The sequence below is a fragment of the Bos javanicus genome, chromosome 9 (genome assembly GCF_032452875.1).
Source record: "Bos javanicus breed banteng chromosome 9, ARS-OSU_banteng_1.0, whole genome shotgun sequence".
Lineage (NCBI taxonomy): Eukaryota > Metazoa > Chordata > Mammalia > Artiodactyla > Bovidae > Bos > Bos javanicus.
This window is the reverse complement of record NC_083876.1, coordinates 67,699,168-67,718,914: the sequence shown is the minus strand read 5'-3', so window position 1 is coordinate 67,718,914 and position 19,747 is coordinate 67,699,168. Positions and strand designations below refer to the sequence as shown.

At 39.9% G+C, this 19,747-nt stretch overlaps 1 protein-coding gene across 1 annotated transcript in view; it reads right to left on the bottom strand.

Annotated features, from left to right (window-relative positions):
* Positions 1-570: 570 nt before the first annotated feature.
* The window catches only part of LAMA2 (laminin subunit alpha 2), a 706,382-nt gene continuing 687,205 nt past the window's right edge, over positions 571-19,747 (bottom strand). The window contains exons 59-65 of the mRNA XM_061427935.1: positions 12,938-13,050; positions 12,209-12,398; positions 9,796-9,951; positions 8,186-8,339; positions 5,603-5,733; positions 2,886-3,108; positions 571-944 (exon numbers count right to left, since the gene is read on the bottom strand). Of these exons, the coding sequence (XP_061283919.1) occupies positions 787-944; positions 2,886-3,108; positions 5,603-5,733; positions 8,186-8,339; positions 9,796-9,951; positions 12,209-12,398; positions 12,938-13,050 (1,125 nt within the window). The 3' untranslated portion in view covers positions 571-786. The remainder of the gene's footprint in view (positions 945-2,885; positions 3,109-5,602; positions 5,734-8,185; positions 8,340-9,795; positions 9,952-12,208; positions 12,399-12,937; positions 13,051-19,747) is intronic.

Below are 19,747 nucleotides of genomic sequence, written 5' to 3'. Positions count from 1 at the left end.
TACCTTCGCATAAAAAGGTATTCATTCACATGGCTAGTTAAACTCTCTAACAATGAACCTGGATCAGGGAAATTATTTGCTAATGCTTTTACAAACACAGGTAGTAGGGAGCTGATCCCCTCCCAATCACACACGCCAAATCCACTGCTGTTTTTAGTGACTTCTACAGAAAGCTAAAGCTGACATATGTGGGAAAAGCATGATAAAGGTATTAATTTGTTGTTGTTGGTCAGTTGCTAAGTTGTGTCCAACTCTTTGTAACCCCATGGACTATAGCCCACCAGGCTCCTCTGTCCATGGATTTCCCAGGCAAGAATACTGGAGTGGGTTGCCATTTCTTTCTCCAGGGGATTTTCCCAACATAAGGATTGAACCCAGGTCTCCTGCATTGGCAGGTGGATTCTTTACCACTGAGCCACCAGGGACATTCAAAATAGAATTAAAAAAAAAAAATTCGTTGCCTTCACAAATTACATCTGAGCTCTTCTCAAGATGACTCCAGGGCATGTTGCAAATACAGCAAGTTATGATCAGTTGCCTTTTATCCTCAAAATCACACAAAACAAGCAATTATTTAGAATGCAATAAATGGTTTAATAGTTATGGACTTGAGAAAGAACTTGAATTAAAATTCAGTCTGGGATCTGAATTAGCACCGCTGGAATATAGAAAGCATTCAACATGCATGCACAAATTAGTTTTGATAGCATATGTAAGTAAAATGTATTTGCTTTACTTGATAATGGTTGTTTTGGAGGACCCTTCTTGGAGTTGAACTTATCTGTATTAGTTGGCTGGGCATGATACAGGTTGAACGCCCCTTAGTTCCAGGGCCTTGGCAAAATTCACCTCCAGTGGCTTTCCTGTGCCTTTGGTAAGCTTCAGGGATCGGATGCAACCTCGGAAAGGAATGTTTGTTGTCAGGCCAAACTGGTTGAGGCCATCTGAAAAATGAAGCAGAGAGGGCTCAATTTTGAAATGCAGCTACTATGATAAGAGTGGAGTTTTCCCGGTGGCACTAGTGGTAAAGAACCTGCCTGCCAATGCAGGAGACATAAAAGACTTGGGTTCAAGCCCTGGGTCAGGAAGGTCCCCTGGAAAACGGCATGACAACCCACTCCAGTATTCTTATCTGGAGAAGTCCATGGACAGAGGAGCCTGGTAGGCTACAGTCCATGGGGTCACAAAGAGTAGGACACAACTAAAGCGACTTAGCACATATTAAGAGCATATATAAGTCAGCTGTTAGCTTAAGGTGCAATGAGAATGTTATGTGGTTTTGTTCTTAGCTTCGCTAACAGTTAAACTGGTAGCAAAACATTAACTTTTTTTAATAGCTATGTATTATGAAACACAGTGTGTTTGCTCAGTCTTGTCCGACTCTTTGAGACCCCATGGACTGTAGCCCGTCAGGCTCCTCTGTCTGTGGAATTTCTCCAGAACACTAGAGTGGGTTGCCGTTTCCTCCTCTAGGGGATATTCCCAATCTAGGGATAGAACTCATGGCAGGAGGGTTCTTTACCACTAGCGCCACCTGGGAAGCCCTTGAAATATGGGGACATCTACAATTAATGATGCATTTGAAGACATCAAACAAAAAATTTGGTTTTGAAGGAATAAGTTGGAGTGACTTAAAATTATTAAATTTTATTTAATGAACTAAAGTAACTGATGAAATAGTTTAAATATTGAATTAGGATGTGGACTTTTAATAGTCACTTTATTATTTCTATTATACAAATAAATCCCCAAAGATTAAGTTGGTTATGAGTGCACACAAAATCTTCCTCTTATTAAGGAGACAGTCCCTTCTTTTACAGGGCTTCTAAGTGCTAACTAAAACCCCATTTCGTAGACTGTAAATGAAGAAGTATATTACCTCTTTCATAATACTGTGGAGTTTATCCTTACTGAATCAGAAGGAGATATTTCCTTTCTTCCCCTCCAAAAAAAAAAATATTATTTTTTTTGGTGGCACCACATGACATATGGGATCTTAGTTCCCCAACTGGGCAGGGATCAAACCTGTGCCTTCTGGAATGCAAGTGTGGAGTCCTAACCACTGAACTGCCAGAGAAGTCCCAGAAGGTGATATCTTCAAAAAGCCAGGAGCAACTTTGGAAAGAGGAGCTCAGAATTGGTCCCCATGACTTCTATATCTTTCCTTCATCAACTGGTGCTGAATATACATTTTGGCTGCTTTGTTAAGGAGAGGAGCTCTATATAACGGGACGAAGTTTCCTCTTGCCAAAATACTGAAAGACCATTCCAGGAGTCTGTGTTATTACAGTATTTTATTAAGAGGCTCTTGGCTTATTTCTCATCAAGTTGAGCACTCTTGTTTATGGGCACTTTAGGTAACTCTGGTTCAAATGTTATATTTAATGTGCTGGAGAGGTAGTTTTGAATGCAGATTTATTGCTTGGGTTTCTTTGTAATATAAACTCTATAATAGCCTAAGGGGGAAATTAGCTATGTTTAACCCAATGATTTCCAGAACTTAAGGAAATAAGTTCCATAATATTTTATGATTCCTCTGGTATATTAATTTTTAAAAAATCAGAACACCGTTTCTGGCCCTGATTGCTGTTAAATGTCTCATACTGTTCATAAGCCAAATTCATTTCCTCTAGCCTCCACTTCCCACAAATGAAAGTTTGGAGGCTATCATGAGAAGTCCAGTCCCATGTGGTTTATATAAGGAAAATGCTCATTTTACATGCTGGAAATGTCAGATAAGGTGTTATTTATTGGAGCAGATTCTAAAGTTGGGATGCATGTAGACTTAAGTACACATTCTTGGACATACTTATAGAATATAAATGTGTTCAAAACCACTAATGAAATAGAGCAAAGAAATTCTTGCGAGGGTAGGCAACACTTACCGGGGAACCCGCCAACAAACACAGGGTCATTTGTATCAGCAGATGTAGATGCTCGGTTTGGGCTCTGGGCTTCCACCTGGTTCCCATCGACTGTCAGCTCGATGCGGTGTTTGATCTTGTTGGCTGTGACTTTATGCCACTGCCCATCACACAAGTGCCCTGGGACCCCAGCATCATAGATGGCTGTGAATCGACCGGCACCATTGTCCACATGAAACATGAGCTAGAAAGCAGGACATTGAACGGTCATAGATGGTGTCATTAGAAGGGTAGCATGGTGATTCAAAAGTAAAAGTCATCAGCTGCAATAGTTTGACATCAATGTAACTCAGGCATATTAACTTAAAATACAAATTTAATGACCAGGAGTCACAAATTATGCTGTTTGCTTGTGGATATTGTTGGGAGCAATAGGCAAGATTTGTGAAGCAGACAATAACTCAGCTTTCTGAAAATGTGAAATACAATTTGAGGCCAGGCAACAAAAAAGATATGGTATACATAGGGTAAAATCCCACCACAGATCTCTTTAGAGGGTGGGTGTTCTTAGGAAGATGATTTATAAATTAATTTGAAAGGATTTTTTTTTAAGATTTTCATATTTTAATTGTATATTTTTTCCTTCACAGAATCTATTTTATATACAGGATTGAGACTTATGTAAATTACATTTTGGAGCAAGATCCATGTTGTAGGTACCAAAGACTTTGAGCCAGAAGGCCAGTTAAATTCCTAACAATTAAGAACTTAGACTGGAGTTCTTGTCTAAATGAGAAAAATCTGTTTTTAGTAACATAGAATGGTCCCTGAAACTTGAGAGGACAGAATTCTTTTGAAGCTGATGTAGAAAAGAAACATAACTGAAACATTAAAAACAGTCAATTTGGCAAAACATTTGACAAGGTAAAAGAAAAGAAACAAGGGCTTTAAAAACAAGATTAAAAGTACAAGTAAATAGGTAAAAAGTTTGTCAACTATACAGTGATGTAGATATCAGTTAAGATTTTACTATATTCAGTGGAATGTGTAGTAATGGAATTCTGCATACAAAAAGAGCTTGGTGAGAAATCCATGTGGATCATGATGGAACCTGATACTCTGACGAGCTGAAGGGAACCATGGTTCTATAATAAGCACGTGAAGAAGTAAGGCTTACTCCCACAAGATGCAGTGAAACTGTGTTTGAAAATCTGGCAAAACTATTACGTGTTGCTTATTTTTCCCCCGTTTTGTCTCTGTGCTCCTGCATCTTTTTGCTTAACTGCCTTTGAGGATGGTTTGAAGACTGAGAGGAAGGAGGGAAGAAGCAAAGAAAAGCATATTTCAGATAAATATGTGTTTTTTCCTCTTGGGAAGTGAAATGTGAACATGGATGAAGTATGATTCCTGTTGAGGAATCAAATAGGAAACTTGTGAAATTTCTCATTTTGCCTTCCTCTCTTCACCTAAGTGCTGCAGCACAAAGTCCATGTAAACTAGTCATATCACTGCAGGTTGCTGGTCACAGGCAGGCAGGGAAAGAAAGGAATTTACAATTAGATTATCCATGGTGAGCAAACTGACACAAACTGTGGAAAACTCCTAAAAGACAGGAATACCATACCATCTGACCTGCCTCCTGAGTGTTTCACTGACTAAGCTAAAACCTTTGACTATGTGGATCATAAGAAATTGTGGAAAACTGTTAAAGAGATAGGAATACCAGACCATTTTACCTGTCTCCAGAGAAACCTGTATGCAGATCAAGAATCAGTTAGAAACTTGTATGGAACAACTGACTGGTTCTAGATTGAGAAGGAGTATGACAAGGCTGTTTACTGTCACTCTATTTAACTTACACGCAGAACACCTCATGAGAAATGTCAGGCTGAGTGAGTTACATGCTGGAATCAAGATTGCCAGGAGAAATTTCAACAACCAGATATGCAGATGATACTATGCTAATGGCAGAAAGGGAAGAGGAATTAAAGAGCCTCTTGATGGTGAAGAAAAGCTGGCTTAAAACTAAGTATTAAAAAAAAATCAACTAAGATCATGGCATCTGGTCCCATTACTTCATGGCATTACTTTCCTGCTACTTGGCAGGAAAGCTATGACAAACCTAGACAGTGTGTTAAAAAGCCAAGACATCACTTTTCCAGTAGTCATCTATGAATGTGAGAGCTGGACCAAAAAGAAGGCGGAGCACCACAGAACTGATGCTTTTGAACTGTGGTGTTGGAGAAGACTCCTGAGAGTCCCTTGGACAGCAAGGAGATCAAACCAGTCAATCTTACAGGAAATCAACTCTGAATATTCATTGGAAGGACTGATGCTGAAGCTCCAATACTTTGGCCACCTGATGCAAAAGGAAAAGACCCTGATGCTGGGAAAGACTACAAGCAGAAGGAGAGGAGGGTGACAGAGGATGAGATGATTGTGACAGCATCACCAATGCAATGGACATGAACTTGAGCAAACTCTGAGAGATCGTGAGGGACAGGGAATCCTGGTGTGTTGCAGTCCATGGGGTCGTGAAGACACAACTTTGTGACTGAACAACCACAACACAGAATAAGTATGTTGAAAACATAAAACACTTGAGGTAATCCAGAAGGATGAAAAGAATAAAATTAGCCTTCTCTCAACAAAGAACAGAACAATGCTTCAAAACAGAGATTTCTACTTGTATTCAACAATACCATGAAGAGGCAGAAATATGCAGATGTGATGCTCACCTTTTCATCAATCATTTCAATACCCATTCCATCCATTTTTTGGCTGCTGATTCCCAGAAGAACTCCAGTGGTTCTAGTTGTGCGGAATTCAAATTCTACCAGAAGGTCCAATCCCACTTTGAATCCATCAACTGTAAAATGAAGATTAAAAAAAAATGTTGTGTATTCGAGTTTCAGTTCAGTTCAGTCGCTCAGTCGTCTCTGACTCTTTGCGACCCCATGAAAATGCAGCATGCCAGGCCTCCCTTAGGAATTGTTAATTCAAATTCATATAGTGCATTGGTCTTACTAACTTTCAATTCATGTGTTAGACAACTATACATTCTAGACTTTCACATGGCCGACACCTCATACTTTTTTTCTTGGCTGCCTTCCTTCCTAGACTATAAATTCTGTGAGGGCAAAGACTTTGTCTATAATGTTCACCATTTTATTCCTATGCTTAAAGTATCTGGCACAGAGTGGAGGTTTAATATGTATTTGTTGAATCAGTGAATGCATATGCACTCAGATTGACTCAGAAAATCTCAGAGCCAGGTGTGACTGATTGATAGAAATCTTGCTATTGGATGAAATCATGCATTTCAATGGTTTTTCCGGAAAGTTTTACTACAGCATTCTAAATAGTTCCACAACGATCTGAAAAGGCTCAAATATCCCCAAACATTTTATTTATAAAGAAAGCAACTGCAATTTTGAAGGAGAAGATTCTGGGACATAACTAGGCTTTTCTAGTTTATCAAGTTAAGCCATTTCTCTATAATTTTCCATATTTGATTCATTGGTTTATTTCATCTTTTAGCAAGTATTTAAGACATGCTTCTTAGAAACAAAGTGAATCATTAAGATCAGGCTAGACTATATCACCTGCATGAAATATTAGGGAAAAACTCATGAAGTTTTTTTCCAGGTCTCATATTTATTAAGCAAAATAAAGGCTATGTGTAACCACAGCTATCTTCAGTGAAGGGAGGCACCTGTATTTCATATATGAAATACTTTTTTTTCCTACTGAGAAATTTGATGGATTTGGATGAATAAAAGTGGATTTAGAACAAATTTTGAGAATAAAAGGTAGAAGAAGCTGAATTGTTCTGAAAAACAGAATAATTTCGTTTCTGTTCTAGAAAAGAAGAAATAAGGAAACGAGAAGAGTGACTTGAAGCAGTTCAGCAGAGGACAGGGGGAGTGAAGAAGCCATAAAACCCCCAGATACTGGCAACTGGAGAGCTTTTAAGGACAAAGATGTCAAGGCTTTAAATTGAACTTGTATGTTTTCCAGTGATGTAACCTCCTCTGACCACCCAAGTCTTACACAGCTTGTATTACACTATGTGTTGAGGTGATGGCAGGAGTTATTAGAAACTAGGGATGTGGCAAATTTTCCAGTCCAGTCTGATCTGGAATCCAAAGAGCCCACACAAGATGGCAAGTCAATCTGTGGATGTTAACTGCAGAGTCTGAAGCTGAATCTAATCTGACCAAGCTAATGCCAGATATCTGAATTTGCAGAAAACTTGAGAAAAGCTTTGGGCTTTCACAGAACATGGAACTTGGGGTTTAACGTAACCTCCAACATTTCAATATTAAACTCATCCTGTGTTTCTCTGTTTTCTGCTCTGCAGAGGGGAAGTTTCCCACTTATTGGAGAGCTCTGCTCTTCTATCTCCAACCTTTGCATGTATCTTCAACTCATCTTTTAAACCCAACCTCAAATGTCAATTCCTCCATAAAACCTTTCCTGATTTTCCCAACACAACTGAATCATTTTTTAAAATATCCCCAGAACTTTGCTTGTATGTGTTCTACAGTTTCTAGTTATTTTTTTTTTTTAACTTGTTTTCTTATGATTTCTGAGCATGAAGAATCTTAATCATATATTCTTGAAAGAAGAAATGACATCTTAATTACTTCTGTTCCCATGTTAACTGCTACATATTATGTACTCTTTTTTTTCCTAGCAAACAAATGCATGTTCCTATGGTAACTATAGGACTGAATGCATCTTAAAGTATGTTAATATCAGATTTTTTTGTTATATGTATAAGTTATTTCATATTTTTCTTTCCAAATTGTATATTCACTGACAGGGATCCAAATCTGGACTAGAAATGCTCACTGGAAAGAGGGAGATACTAAAAAAAAGGGAAAGGTTTCTTTCCCTGTGTGTAAGGGGAGAACAAGAAATGGAACCATGCAAGGAATTGAAGAGAGAAAGAGAGAAAAATACTATCTCATCTCCAGAAAGAAAGGCAGATTGGGGAAACTGAAAAGTAAATAATTATACAATAGAAACATATGACCCTTTTTGTAAAATTACATTTTTTTTGTTATTGATTTCCAGGGAAGGAGATAGAATAAACTCTCCAAATAGCCTTTTATTTATTCTGTTAGTTTTTGTTAGAATCAGATGCATTAATCTTTAAGAGGCATTTTTAAAAATTACTCCTACAAGTTTTTATTTCTGGTTTAAATAAAGGATGCTAGTTTAGGAACCCAGGGACTTTTATTTTCCCACACAAACCAGAAGTCAATATTTGCACCTAGTTAATATTCAACAGGAAGGAGATGGAAGCACCTCACCTGCTTTGGCAAAACCTGTTCCATCAAAATATGTCCCTTTCTGAGCATTTGCGAAACACGTCCCAACTTGGTAGCTGGAGGTTGGCTGTTCAAGATCAGCAGGCGCTTCCACCATGTGAAGATTTCTAATGCAGCCGTCAATGCTATAGGTCACCTAAATGTTCAGGTCACAAGAAACACACACCAGGTTTTAGCAGAAGTTTGCCTTTATGTGGAATATAATCACTGGTAGGGTGCTCTGTGTTAGAAATCATCAGCCGATTGACCTGAGGCATCCCCCTGACTCCCCGGGTCGGCCCTGTCACCCAAGGCTTCAGGGCATGGCTGCAGAGAATCCCACATCCTGCTTCTCAACTAAGCTGCACCTAGCTGGGGGATATGACTCTTTTGATATTCTAAAATATTGCACACTATATCCCTAGTGGGACCCCTGGTTCGATAAAGGTCTGGGCCCCCTCTGGATATTGTAACTTGTAATTAGTATCTTTCTATTTCATGTTTCGAGTGACAGTTTATTAACCTTTACTATATATACATTTTTTTTTCATAGTCTGTGTTCAAATTCTACTTGAAAATATAATTAGGTTTGGATCAGTGCTTCTTCCTTATGAAAATCTAATGAAAGCAGTCAACACTTTCCTAAGAAAATGCACATATACATGAAACTTGAAAGTTTGCATGAAACGTTCAAAGTTTAGGGACTCTGGAAATAAATCAGCCGTACTCTGCTCCATTATAGTTCATGTGGGTTAAGGGAGGCAAGTTAACCACTCTTGCCACTCTCATTCAGAAGAGAGTGTTCAGAAAAATCTCATTTTGATTAGCCTGGGTATCATAGCCAGTAGCTATGAAAGGAAAGGCATACTGATCATCCACAAGGGGGGTTAAACGCTGAGAATTGTAACCATGATGAACAACCGTCTTTGATGAAGAACAACCACGTCATCACATGTTCTAATCTGAGCAAAGAAATGAACCACACGTGTGTGTAGTGCATTTTTAAAAAACACTAATCCCTTTTTTAAAGAAAAGAATGCTTTCCAAAGCAAACCAGGATACGTGGTCTGAGAAAAATGTATTGTGAATATTGATTTACAAAACTGAGAACTTTAAATTCTGAACCCAGTATTGAACAAGATAGATACAGTATCTCTCAGTATTTGCTAAATCTCTATTCCTGAAAGAGTACCATCAATATTATTATTATCATCTTTTTTGTTGTCTTAGTACCTTCTAGATACTTGGTATTCTTCTGAGCACTTTTAATATACTACCTCATTTAATCTTTCCAGAGACCTTGTTTGTTTGGTATTATTATTATACTATTTTACATAAAAGGGGACTTTGTCAAAGAAAAATTAAGTAACTTGCTCAAGAGCACACAGCTACTTAAACAGTTAAGCACATAATCAAACCGAGGGAGTTTGGCTCCAGGGTCCACACTGTTTTTTAATATTGTCTCTCATAGATCTATCTAGAAAAATTGTCACTTCTCAGGAAAGATGACTTTCTATTCATCTATAATTGGGTCAATGTGACCTAGTAATTCAAAATACATTCATGACTCAGGCATCTATTTAGGCAACAAATGAAACAAATCAGACACTTACTGGACCGATTCTTCGAGTAGTGTAGTTAATGGGTAGCCCACCAACATACAGCATTCCCACAACATCCAGAATATCAGCTTTCTTAGGACTGATTGTTCTATTGGAGGCATCATCTACATAAATAGTTCCTTCTTGCTTAACTCGCAAAATCTTAATCTACCAAAAGAAGAGGAGTCATTCATTTCAATCACAGATAATTTCAGATATGCAGAGTATAAGACATAAGAACTTTCAGGCTATTCCTTAGGAAAAAATGAAGTAATTTGCTGAATGCCTAATATGTGCTAAACCCATAATAATAAGTGCAATTAAGAATATCTCAAAGTCTGTGTTTTCCATTAGTACCATCTCCAAAAGAGTACATAGTCTTTCTGGGCGAGTTTTAGATTGAAGACTCTTCCACAGTTGCTGGGTGAGCATATGCATCAAGAGGTATGCTTGCTGTAAGGAAACCTGCCAGTGGAGAGCCCTGTCAAGAATTAAGTGGGCTGCAAAATTCATGTCCAATTTCAAAAGTGCATTAGTTTGATTGAGCAAAGTCTGGTCTCCCCAGCACAATTTCAGATACGCTACATCCCTCTGCTTAATAGGCACTTCTCGTGCAGAATTGGAGGAAGGGCAGTGTGTCCAAGTTGCACTGATGTTTCTGCAGCAGCTGATTAGTCGGGAGAAAGATGGAAAGCTGACTGGGGCTGAAATTATAGCAGTGAAGTGACTTATCTTCTGGGGCAGAGTGAAGCAATTGGTGTGAAGACTAGCTTGAGCATAAAATCCCTGAGTCTGAATTTAGGAAAAGGAGTATGTCCATGGGGTCGCTAAGAGTCAGACATGACTGAGCGACTTCACTTTCACTTTTCCCTTTCATGCATTGGAGAAGGAAATGGCAACCCACTCCGGTGTTCTTGCCTGGAGAATCCCAGGGACGGGGGAGCCTGGTGGGCTGCCGTCTATGGGGTCGCACAGAGTCGGACACGACTGAAGCGACTTAGCCGCAGTAGCAGCAGCAACCTTGTGAAATGCTGGAGGACAACAATGGTTTAAAAACAAATCTACATCAGGATTAGCGTAATTGAAGACCTTATTTTATACTTATCTATGCTGGCTTCGGAAATGATTTTTAAAAAACCCTCAAGGATAAAACCCCTCCTTCATTTGGCTACTTAGAGTATTTAAACTATCTTTCTTAATCCCAGCCTCATTGTGGCCTGACAATATGTCTCTTTCTCAAGTATCATATTTATTATTCTATTAGCCGGAGATTAGAATAAACTGTAATAGAGCTCCTGCATAAAATATTTGCTAGTCATAAGCTCCCTAGAAAATGTCTTATTTCTAGATAACAAATTAGTTGACTTTGAGTTTATATCATTTTTTTCCAGGTTCCTTAGCTTTCTATATATGACAAGTTCAAGGATGTTAATACGTAAATTCCAATAGCTAATAATATCTTACTCTAAAAATTTAATTGGTCCACCTAGGGAAGCTTTTCTTAATAGGCTACAACAGGTGCAGAGACAAATTCTGAGTGAGTTTTGTTTTAATCAGGCAGTATATTATCTACTTGCAGTCATGCCAAAGAGGACAGTAAGCTGGCAAATGAGCCTTCTGTGCCCATAACAGTACCAGCTTCTGGGTGTAAGGCCAACATTTAAAAAGTTGTTCCAAATGACTGTTGGTGGAAATGATACCCTAGAGGACTTTAAACACAGTGTAGCAGATTCTTAGACTCTTAGTGTGCTCAGACCTGTAGGGGGTGGGAGAGCAGGAGAAGGGAGCTTTAAGGCCCATTTTAGTGTTGCCAGCTTTTGAGTTGGTCAAATATTATTTCATAAAAGAGAGGCCATTTTGGCCCCTTAAAAATGGGAAAATAGAATTTCAGAATAAATATTATTCCTTTACATTGAATACATAGAGCTTCATGATCAACACATTCCATTGTCCCATAATAATACTTGCATGCATGCCTGCTCAGTCCTGTCTGACTCTTTGTGACCCCATGGACTATAGCCCACCAGGCTCCTCTGTCCATGGAATTTTCCAGGCAAGAATACTGGATTGGGTTGCCATTTCCTTCTCTAAGTGGTAATACTTAGCGTATTGGGAATGTCTTCAATTGCCTGGCCCTAGTTTGTGGACAGATGTTTGGGAACCACAGCTGTATAACAATGATGGAATCTTGTGGTACCATGATGAGGCACACAAGTGTTCAACTATAAACCTATCCAGGTCTGACCCCATTTTCCTAGGTTGGGCAGTTGTATATGGCGCTTGCTGTGTTTTTAGCCCCTGCCACATTTCAGTAGCCCCAGAGTCAGTGTCTGCACTGCAAAACAGTCCTGGGGCCAGGGGCACGCTGATGGTTGCCCCCCAGTAACCCCGTTGTAGGGCACTGCTGACATCCTGGGACTATTACCTTGTGCCACTGGCCATCATTGATTTTGGTGGGGATCATAGTGCTGGTGTCACCACTTCCCAAGTCATAACTGAAGTAGGGCAATCCGTTTTTCAGCTGAACTGTAGCAAAATCAGCGTGGTTGATCCGTGCCATGTAGAAGAGCAAGCCTGATTCAGCTTCAGTTCGCACTTCGAATTCAATGGTGAGACTGTGAAATAAAAGTATGCAAAATAAAACAGGAAGAAGAGCGTTCTTACCCCAGCATAGGGCGGCATTGGGTCACGGTGCCTTTTCATAAAGGATGCACACATGCTTAGTCACTCAGTCCTGTCCAACTCTTTGCAACTCCATGGACTGTAAGCCACCAGGCTTCTCTGTCCATGGGATTCTCCAGGCAAGAATACTGGAGTGGGTAGCCATTCCCTTCTCCAGGGGATTTTTCCAATTCAGGGCTCAAACCCTAGTCTCCTGCATTGCAGGCAGATTCTTTACCAGCTGAGCCACCAGGGAAGCCATTTCACAGAATATAGCAAAACCTTTTCAGAGGTGAGGACTTTCCAGGTCTGCTGAGTTTCTAAACTGGGCTTCTCGGGATCAGATAAATATATTTCTATTCTTTACTGCACTCAGTGAATTAAAAAAATCTCACCTCATATATTAATAAATCTAGTTAATTAAACTTGAGTAAACAAACACTTAGTACTTCCATTTATCAGTTCTTGTCTAATATCTCAGAATAAATCATACCGGTTTTTAACTTTGGTGTCATCGAATGCAATTGCAATGTGACTATTTCTCGAAAGCCCAAACTGTTTGCTCCCTATCAGGAGAGCTGGTTCTGATTCTGCTGCACAAGGACCCTGTAAAATACCAAGGAGAGAAGAAGCAGAGATTATGGACTCCACTCTTTAAAATGTAATGCTGCTGTCTAATGGTTTCTTATATTTCAGTTTCATGTTCTCACATAATCTCGCTTAAGTTTCTGAGAAATAAAAGCGGTCTCTGATTCATCTCTGTAATCTACTGCATAGGAGGTACTTCCTATTAAATGTTCCATAAATGTGAAACTGTTTTCTTATACTGTACCCTTGAGTTGCCAAAGGCATGTGCTCAAAAATATGCATTGATTAATTCATGTTTCCACCATCCTTTAAAGTGTTAGTTGCTCAGTTGTGTCCAACTCTTTGTGACCCCATGGATTGTAGCCTGCCAGGCTAATCTGTCCATGGAATTCATGGAATTATCCAGGCAAGAATATTGGAGTGGGTTGCCATTTCTTTCTTCTTTAAGGAAAACTATTATTTATACTTCTGAGAAAACTGGAATTTCCTTCTCACTTCTACTTCACTTATGAAGAGTTATCTGCTTAGAAGATTGAACAGAGAAAGTGACAAGCTAGCCGCTGCCGGGTTATGAGTGGAAAAATATGTTCTTTCTTCCCCTCCCCGTTTCTGTCTCCCACTGTCTTACTTTTTCTTGAAAATTATCAGTGCTAGAAGATTTCTGTGAATTTAGACTTTCAAGTTGGTGTTTCTCAACTTGCAAGTCAGCCATTCAGTCCCTTAGCTTGTTGCTAGGCAACCCAGCACAGTTTTTAATGTAACCCACCATATACCATTTCAACTGCCACTGTTCAAAGATCAGCTTCCTAGGGTGCTTACAAGGGAGACCTCGCTGCAGGGCTAGCTTCAGAGGCAGGCTACTTGTGCAGTCACTGAGCTTAATGCCCTGCTGTCATCATTTTGAAGTTCTTAATAATTTTTGAACAAGGTGCCTAGCATTTTCACTTGGCTCTGGGCTCTGTCAATTATAAAGCCGGACCTGGCTGGGTGGACCTTACTTGGCTACAGTAACCCTCAGCTATCAATAGATAATCAAGGCTTCTCAATTTACCAAAGCCACCTTTCCCTGGTCTCTATTTTCACAAAATAATTCCAAGTACAAGCTGCTTAAGAAGTCTTTTAGAACACGAAGTACACAAGAAAATAAATAACCCGCATGCTCTCAACAGCACATCTGTTTTTAAAGATCTTTACTTAATAGCACTGGACGGGCCACTGCCCCAGTGCATGCTGAGTCAGCAGAGATTCTCAAAGAGCCCAAGGTGGGCTCTGGATACAGAAAGCTCTTCCCAGAGACTGTACCTTGGAGATGAGTCATCAGTGCACAAGAAATTTTTCCTTGATGAGGAAAAGCCTTGCCCTCTTTTCTCTTGAGCTTAGTCAAATGGAGCACTCTGCTACAGCAGGTAAAAGGCTTTAAGTGTTTTAAAATGCTGTAAAATTGGCCTTTATGGAAGTATTTCCCCGACCTAGCTTCCCAGGAGATGGTCAGTTACAAAGAACAGACTGTGGCTCAAATTCACACAGATATGCAAAAACTCAGCGGGCAGAACAGAAAAATGCTATCTATTCATGCAGCTGACTGGGCCTCTCTTGGAATCAGCACATGGCACATTTCTTATTACACTGCCTGCAAAAAAGAGCCCACATGGAAAGATCTTGGTAGCTTAATGTCTCAGCCTTCAATGATGCTCTTAATAGAACTGGATCATTTATCAGCCTCTCAATATTTTCTGTAGAGACGACTATCACAACGTACGTAAGTAGCCTGCAGTCCTCCTCAGAAATCTTGAAGAGAATCTGACCTGCTGGGAATCCATCAAGTGGAAGGATTTAGCTAAAGCATCTCTAAACCCTCAACTCTGAAAACTGAGGTCTTGAAAAGGTCACTTTATGTGGAGGAATTAGGGAACTATAATGTGTAGCCCTAAGGGCTTCCCTCATTGCTCAGTTGGTAAAGAATCCACCTGCAATGCAGGAGACCCCGGTTCAATCCCTGGGTCGTGAAGATCCCCTAGAGAAGGGATAGGCTACGCACTCCAGTATCACCTTCTTTTATAAAATTGGCAGTTGAAAGAGGACAGAGAAGTACCAGTGTAAGAGAATTTTCTGTGTATCTGCTTTAGGATTTAAACGCGAAGACAATTCTGCAACAGTCTCTAGTCTGGTAATGTTTCTGCTGCAAGCCTCAACGCCTCCTCTCACTTGGTTAAGGGAGATGGGATGGACTGTGTCTAAACTGCTTTCCTGCGGGCAGATCTGAACCCAGGCCTGACGTTCCCAGAAGGTTACCTGTCCTATCTCCTCTTTCTCCTCCCTCAAACCCCTCGGAGGGCAGAGTGCTCACCTGGCCACTCAAGCGGCTCTTTTCCTTCCAACCACATTTTGAAGAGGCACCATGTGAGATGGGATAGAAAGTGCCCAAGGTTTGCACAAGACTAAAATGATTTTGTCATTAAAGACATTTTCAACCCTGCTTCCCAAAGAAATTGAAGCTAAGGGTCTTCTAGTGAGATAATTTTAAGTAACCTTTAAAGAATAGTTGTTGCAAGATGAATTGTTTTCCTTCAAGCCAGTGTGAACTCGAGGGGAGGCATCATCTTTATGGACGTGACTTGTGTTATTTTGGAAAAACTGATCTCTGAAATGTGTTAAAACAATGATACAAATATCAGGGGATCATCAATCTCAGCATGTTACAATCCTGCCACCTTGTGGTGACTCTTTAAAGTACACATGGGGAAAATAGGAAGGGATAGGATGTGCTTGCTCCATGTACATCTCTGCTTGGCAGGTGACAAGATGTATGCAGACAGGACTTGGGTGGGGAGTCTAAACATGGCCATGCACCTGTTGGGAGCAGCAATGCGGTTGGAGAGGACTCTGAAGGAAGCTGTGCTTCCCGTAGCCACGTTTAGGCAAGTGGATAGAGCCTCGGATTGGCAATGGAGCTTAACATTTTCACCTTCATCCTGTTACTCAATTAATTTCAGATCAGAATAAAGCAGGGGTCACTTCCAACTGCTGACTTTTGGGTGACATTTAGAAATGTGTTATTGGATTCAGAATGACATATGATTGGTGGATAAACGTTGCTTGACTTTAGATTGGTGCAGAGTAGAGACTTTAATTGTATTGACCAAAACTGGCATCTCTGTTCTTCAAAGCACCAAATGATGAATGATTTAAAAATTGCATAATCGAAGTACAGTCTGCAAAAATACTGATTCCTATGCTGTGTACCTGAAAATGATGTAATATTGTAAATCAACTATACTTTAATAAAAATTAATTCAAAAAGTAGCATCATTTTCTTCTTTCATGAGTCAAAAATTCTAAACAAATGAGGGCTAAAATGACTTCTTCAAAGTCGGATGCATCTTTGTGATGCTCTTCTTTTGGCATGAATACTAAGCAGAAGATAATTTTTATGGTACAGACTTTAATATTCTGAAATATAAAACCCCTGTTCAAGTTTTTTACTGAGAAACTGAGTTATGTTAACTCTCTGAATATAAGCTCTTTGGTAAACAGTGGGCATTTGCAGTTCCATTTACACACTAATGTCTGAAGAGTAATTCTTTGTGGTATGGAAAATGTATGTTTCCCCTTTAAATACATATCAGTATCCACTCGATTTATTGGCCAGGACTGTACTTAGCTTTTAAAGTCATAGCATTAAATCTGCAGGAGGAATAGCTTTCTTTTGCTCTATTCTTTTCTACTTCTTTTTCACATCTCCCCCAAGAGCCCTGAACTGCAGGGACTCCTCATGGCTATTTATCCACTCCTCTTAGTATTTGCATTTTAGACTTTGAAATTCAAAGTTCAACATTCCAATAAACTTCAAGTTTAAACAAACCAAAAAGAACAACCATGCAGCCAGTGCATTGTATATAAATTCACACAGGCTACATTGGTTGGAAAGACTTGGTATAAACAGCATATATACCTGCAGGGAACTTGTCACATTTTGATAATTTTCTGTAGTACTAGAAGTCCACACTCTTATCTACTCTTATCCTTGGCTGTCCTCCCTGAGAAACATCCACAAATAGAAGATGCAGAAATGTTTTGTTGTTGTTTTTTATCCAGTGCTAAACAGGCTAAAGAATAAGAGAGCAGTATGAAGAGAAGATCAGAGAAGGCAATGGCACCCCACTCCAGTACTCTTGCCTGGAAAATCCCATGGACGGAGGAGCCTGGTAGGCTGCAGTCCATGGAGTCGCGAAGAGTGGGACATGACTGAGCGACTTCACTTTCACTTTTCACTTTCCTGCATTGGAGAAGGAAATGGCAACCCACTCCAGTGTTTTTGCCTGGAGAACCCCAGGGACGGGGGAGCCTGGTGGGCTGCTGTCTATGGGGTCGCACAGAGTCGGACACGACTGAAGTGACTTAGCAGCAGCAGCAGCATGAAGAGAAGATAGCTACCACACTATCAAATGAGATATTATGTGGGAGAAAAACATGCGCTCTGATCTATGATGTTCTGGCATGTATTAATAATAGGATTGACATAATCCATTTCACAGGGCAGGGCTTTCTCAAAATACTCTTAAATTGCCCTGGAGGAGAGTGAACATTGTCCTTCTGCTGTAAGTTGCTGGTAGGGACAGGTGTGACGTTGTAAAGAAGGAAATGAAGGCAACAGAATAGGAGAGGATGCTGTCAACTGTGCTGGAACAAATAAGGGACACGTAGATGGGTAGTTGCCACTTCTGGAATTAACGCATAAGTCTTAACTCTTAAATAAATTCCTAAAATTCTGAATTTTGATTTAAAAAGAGAAAATGGTGAGAATTGAAACTGATAGGAGACTTGAGAGATAATAACCATATCATGTTGGAGTTTGTTTAAAAACAGAATGCTCACCCCCTTTCCCTAACCCTTGCTCTCACCTTAGAAGTGTGAAAGGTTAAAGTAACTAGTTTTCTTAGAAGAAGGTTGGAGTGTTACTGTGAGCAGGTACTTTGCACACAGTGTATAATCTAGGCCATAATAATCCTTGTTATGCCAAGAGAATCCACTGGTCATAGCAAATACTCTTTTTCAACAACACAACAGACAACTTTACACATGGACATCAATCATCAAATGGTCAATACTGAAATCAGATTGACTACATTCTTTGTAGCTGAAGTTGGAGAAGCTGTATACAGTCAGCAAAAACAAGACCAGGAGCTGAATGTGGGTCAGACCATCAGCTTCTTATAGCAAAATTCAGGCTTACATTAAAGAAAGTGGGGAAAAACCACTAGGCTGGCCAGGTATAATTAAAATCCCTATGGATACACAGTGGAGGTGACAAGTAGATTCAAGGGATTAGAGCTAGTACACAGAATCCCTGAAGAACTATGGACAGGGGTCTGTAATATTGTACAGGAGGCAGTGAACAAAACCATCCCAAATAAAAAGAAAAGCAAGAAGGCAAAGGGGTTGGTTGTCTGAGGAGGTTTCACAAGCAGCTTAAGAAAGAAGAGAAGCAAAAAGCAAAGGCAAAGGGAAAGGCACACCCGACTAAACACAGAGCTCCAGAGGACAGCAGGGAGAGACAAGAAGGCCTTCCTGTGTGCACAATGCAAAGACACAGAGGGAAACAGAAGGGGAAAAGATTGGAGATCTCGTCAAGGAAATGAGAACTATCAAAGGAAACTTTCATCCCAAGATGGGCACAATAAAGGACAGAAACTGTAAAAAACCTAACAGAAGTAGAAGAGATCAAGGAGAGATGGAAAGAATACACAGAAGAACTGAACAAAAAAGATCTTAATGACCTGGATAACCACAATGGTGTGGTCACTCACCCTGAGCCAGGAATTCTGGAGTGGAAGGCAAGTGGGCCTTAGGAAGCACTGCTGTCAATAAAGCTAGTGGAGGTGACGGAATTCCAGCAGAACTATTTAAAATCCTAAAAGACGATGCTATCAAAGTGCTGCGTTTATGTCAATTATATCAGCAAATTTGGAAAATCCAGCAGTGGCCACAGGACTGGAAAAGGTCAATCCTTATCCCAGTTCCCAAGAAGGGCAGTACTAAAGAGTGTTCAAACTACTGGACAATTGCACTCATCTCCCATGCCAGCAAGGTTATGCTCAAAATCCTGCATGCTAGGCTTCAGTATTACATGAACCAAGAACTTCCATATGTCTAATCTGGGTTTAGAAAAGGCAGAGGAACCAGAGATCAAATTGCCAACATTTGCTTGATCATAGAGAAAGCAAGGGAATTCCAGGAAAACATCTACCTCTGATTCACTGACTACACTAAAGCTTTTGACCTTGTGGATAAACAAACTGTGGAAAACTCTTAATGAGATGGGAATATCAGACCATCTTACCTGTCTCCTGAGAAACCTGTATGCCTATCAAGAAGCGATGGTTAGAACCTCGTATGGCTGTTTATTGTCACTGATTTATTTAAATTATATGCACAGCATGTCATGAGAAAGGCAGGGTTGGATGAGTTACAAGCTGGAATCAAGATTGCCTGGAGAAATATCAACAACTTCAGATATGTGGATGATATCACTCTAACGGCAGAAAGTGAAGAGGAACTAAAGAACCTCTTGATGAGGGTAAAGGAAGAGAGTGAAAAATCCAGATTAAAATTAAATATTAAAGAAACTAAGATCATGGCATCCGATCACATCACTTCATGGCAAATAGAAGGGGGAAAGTTGGAAACAGTGACAGATTTCCTCTTCTTGGGCTAA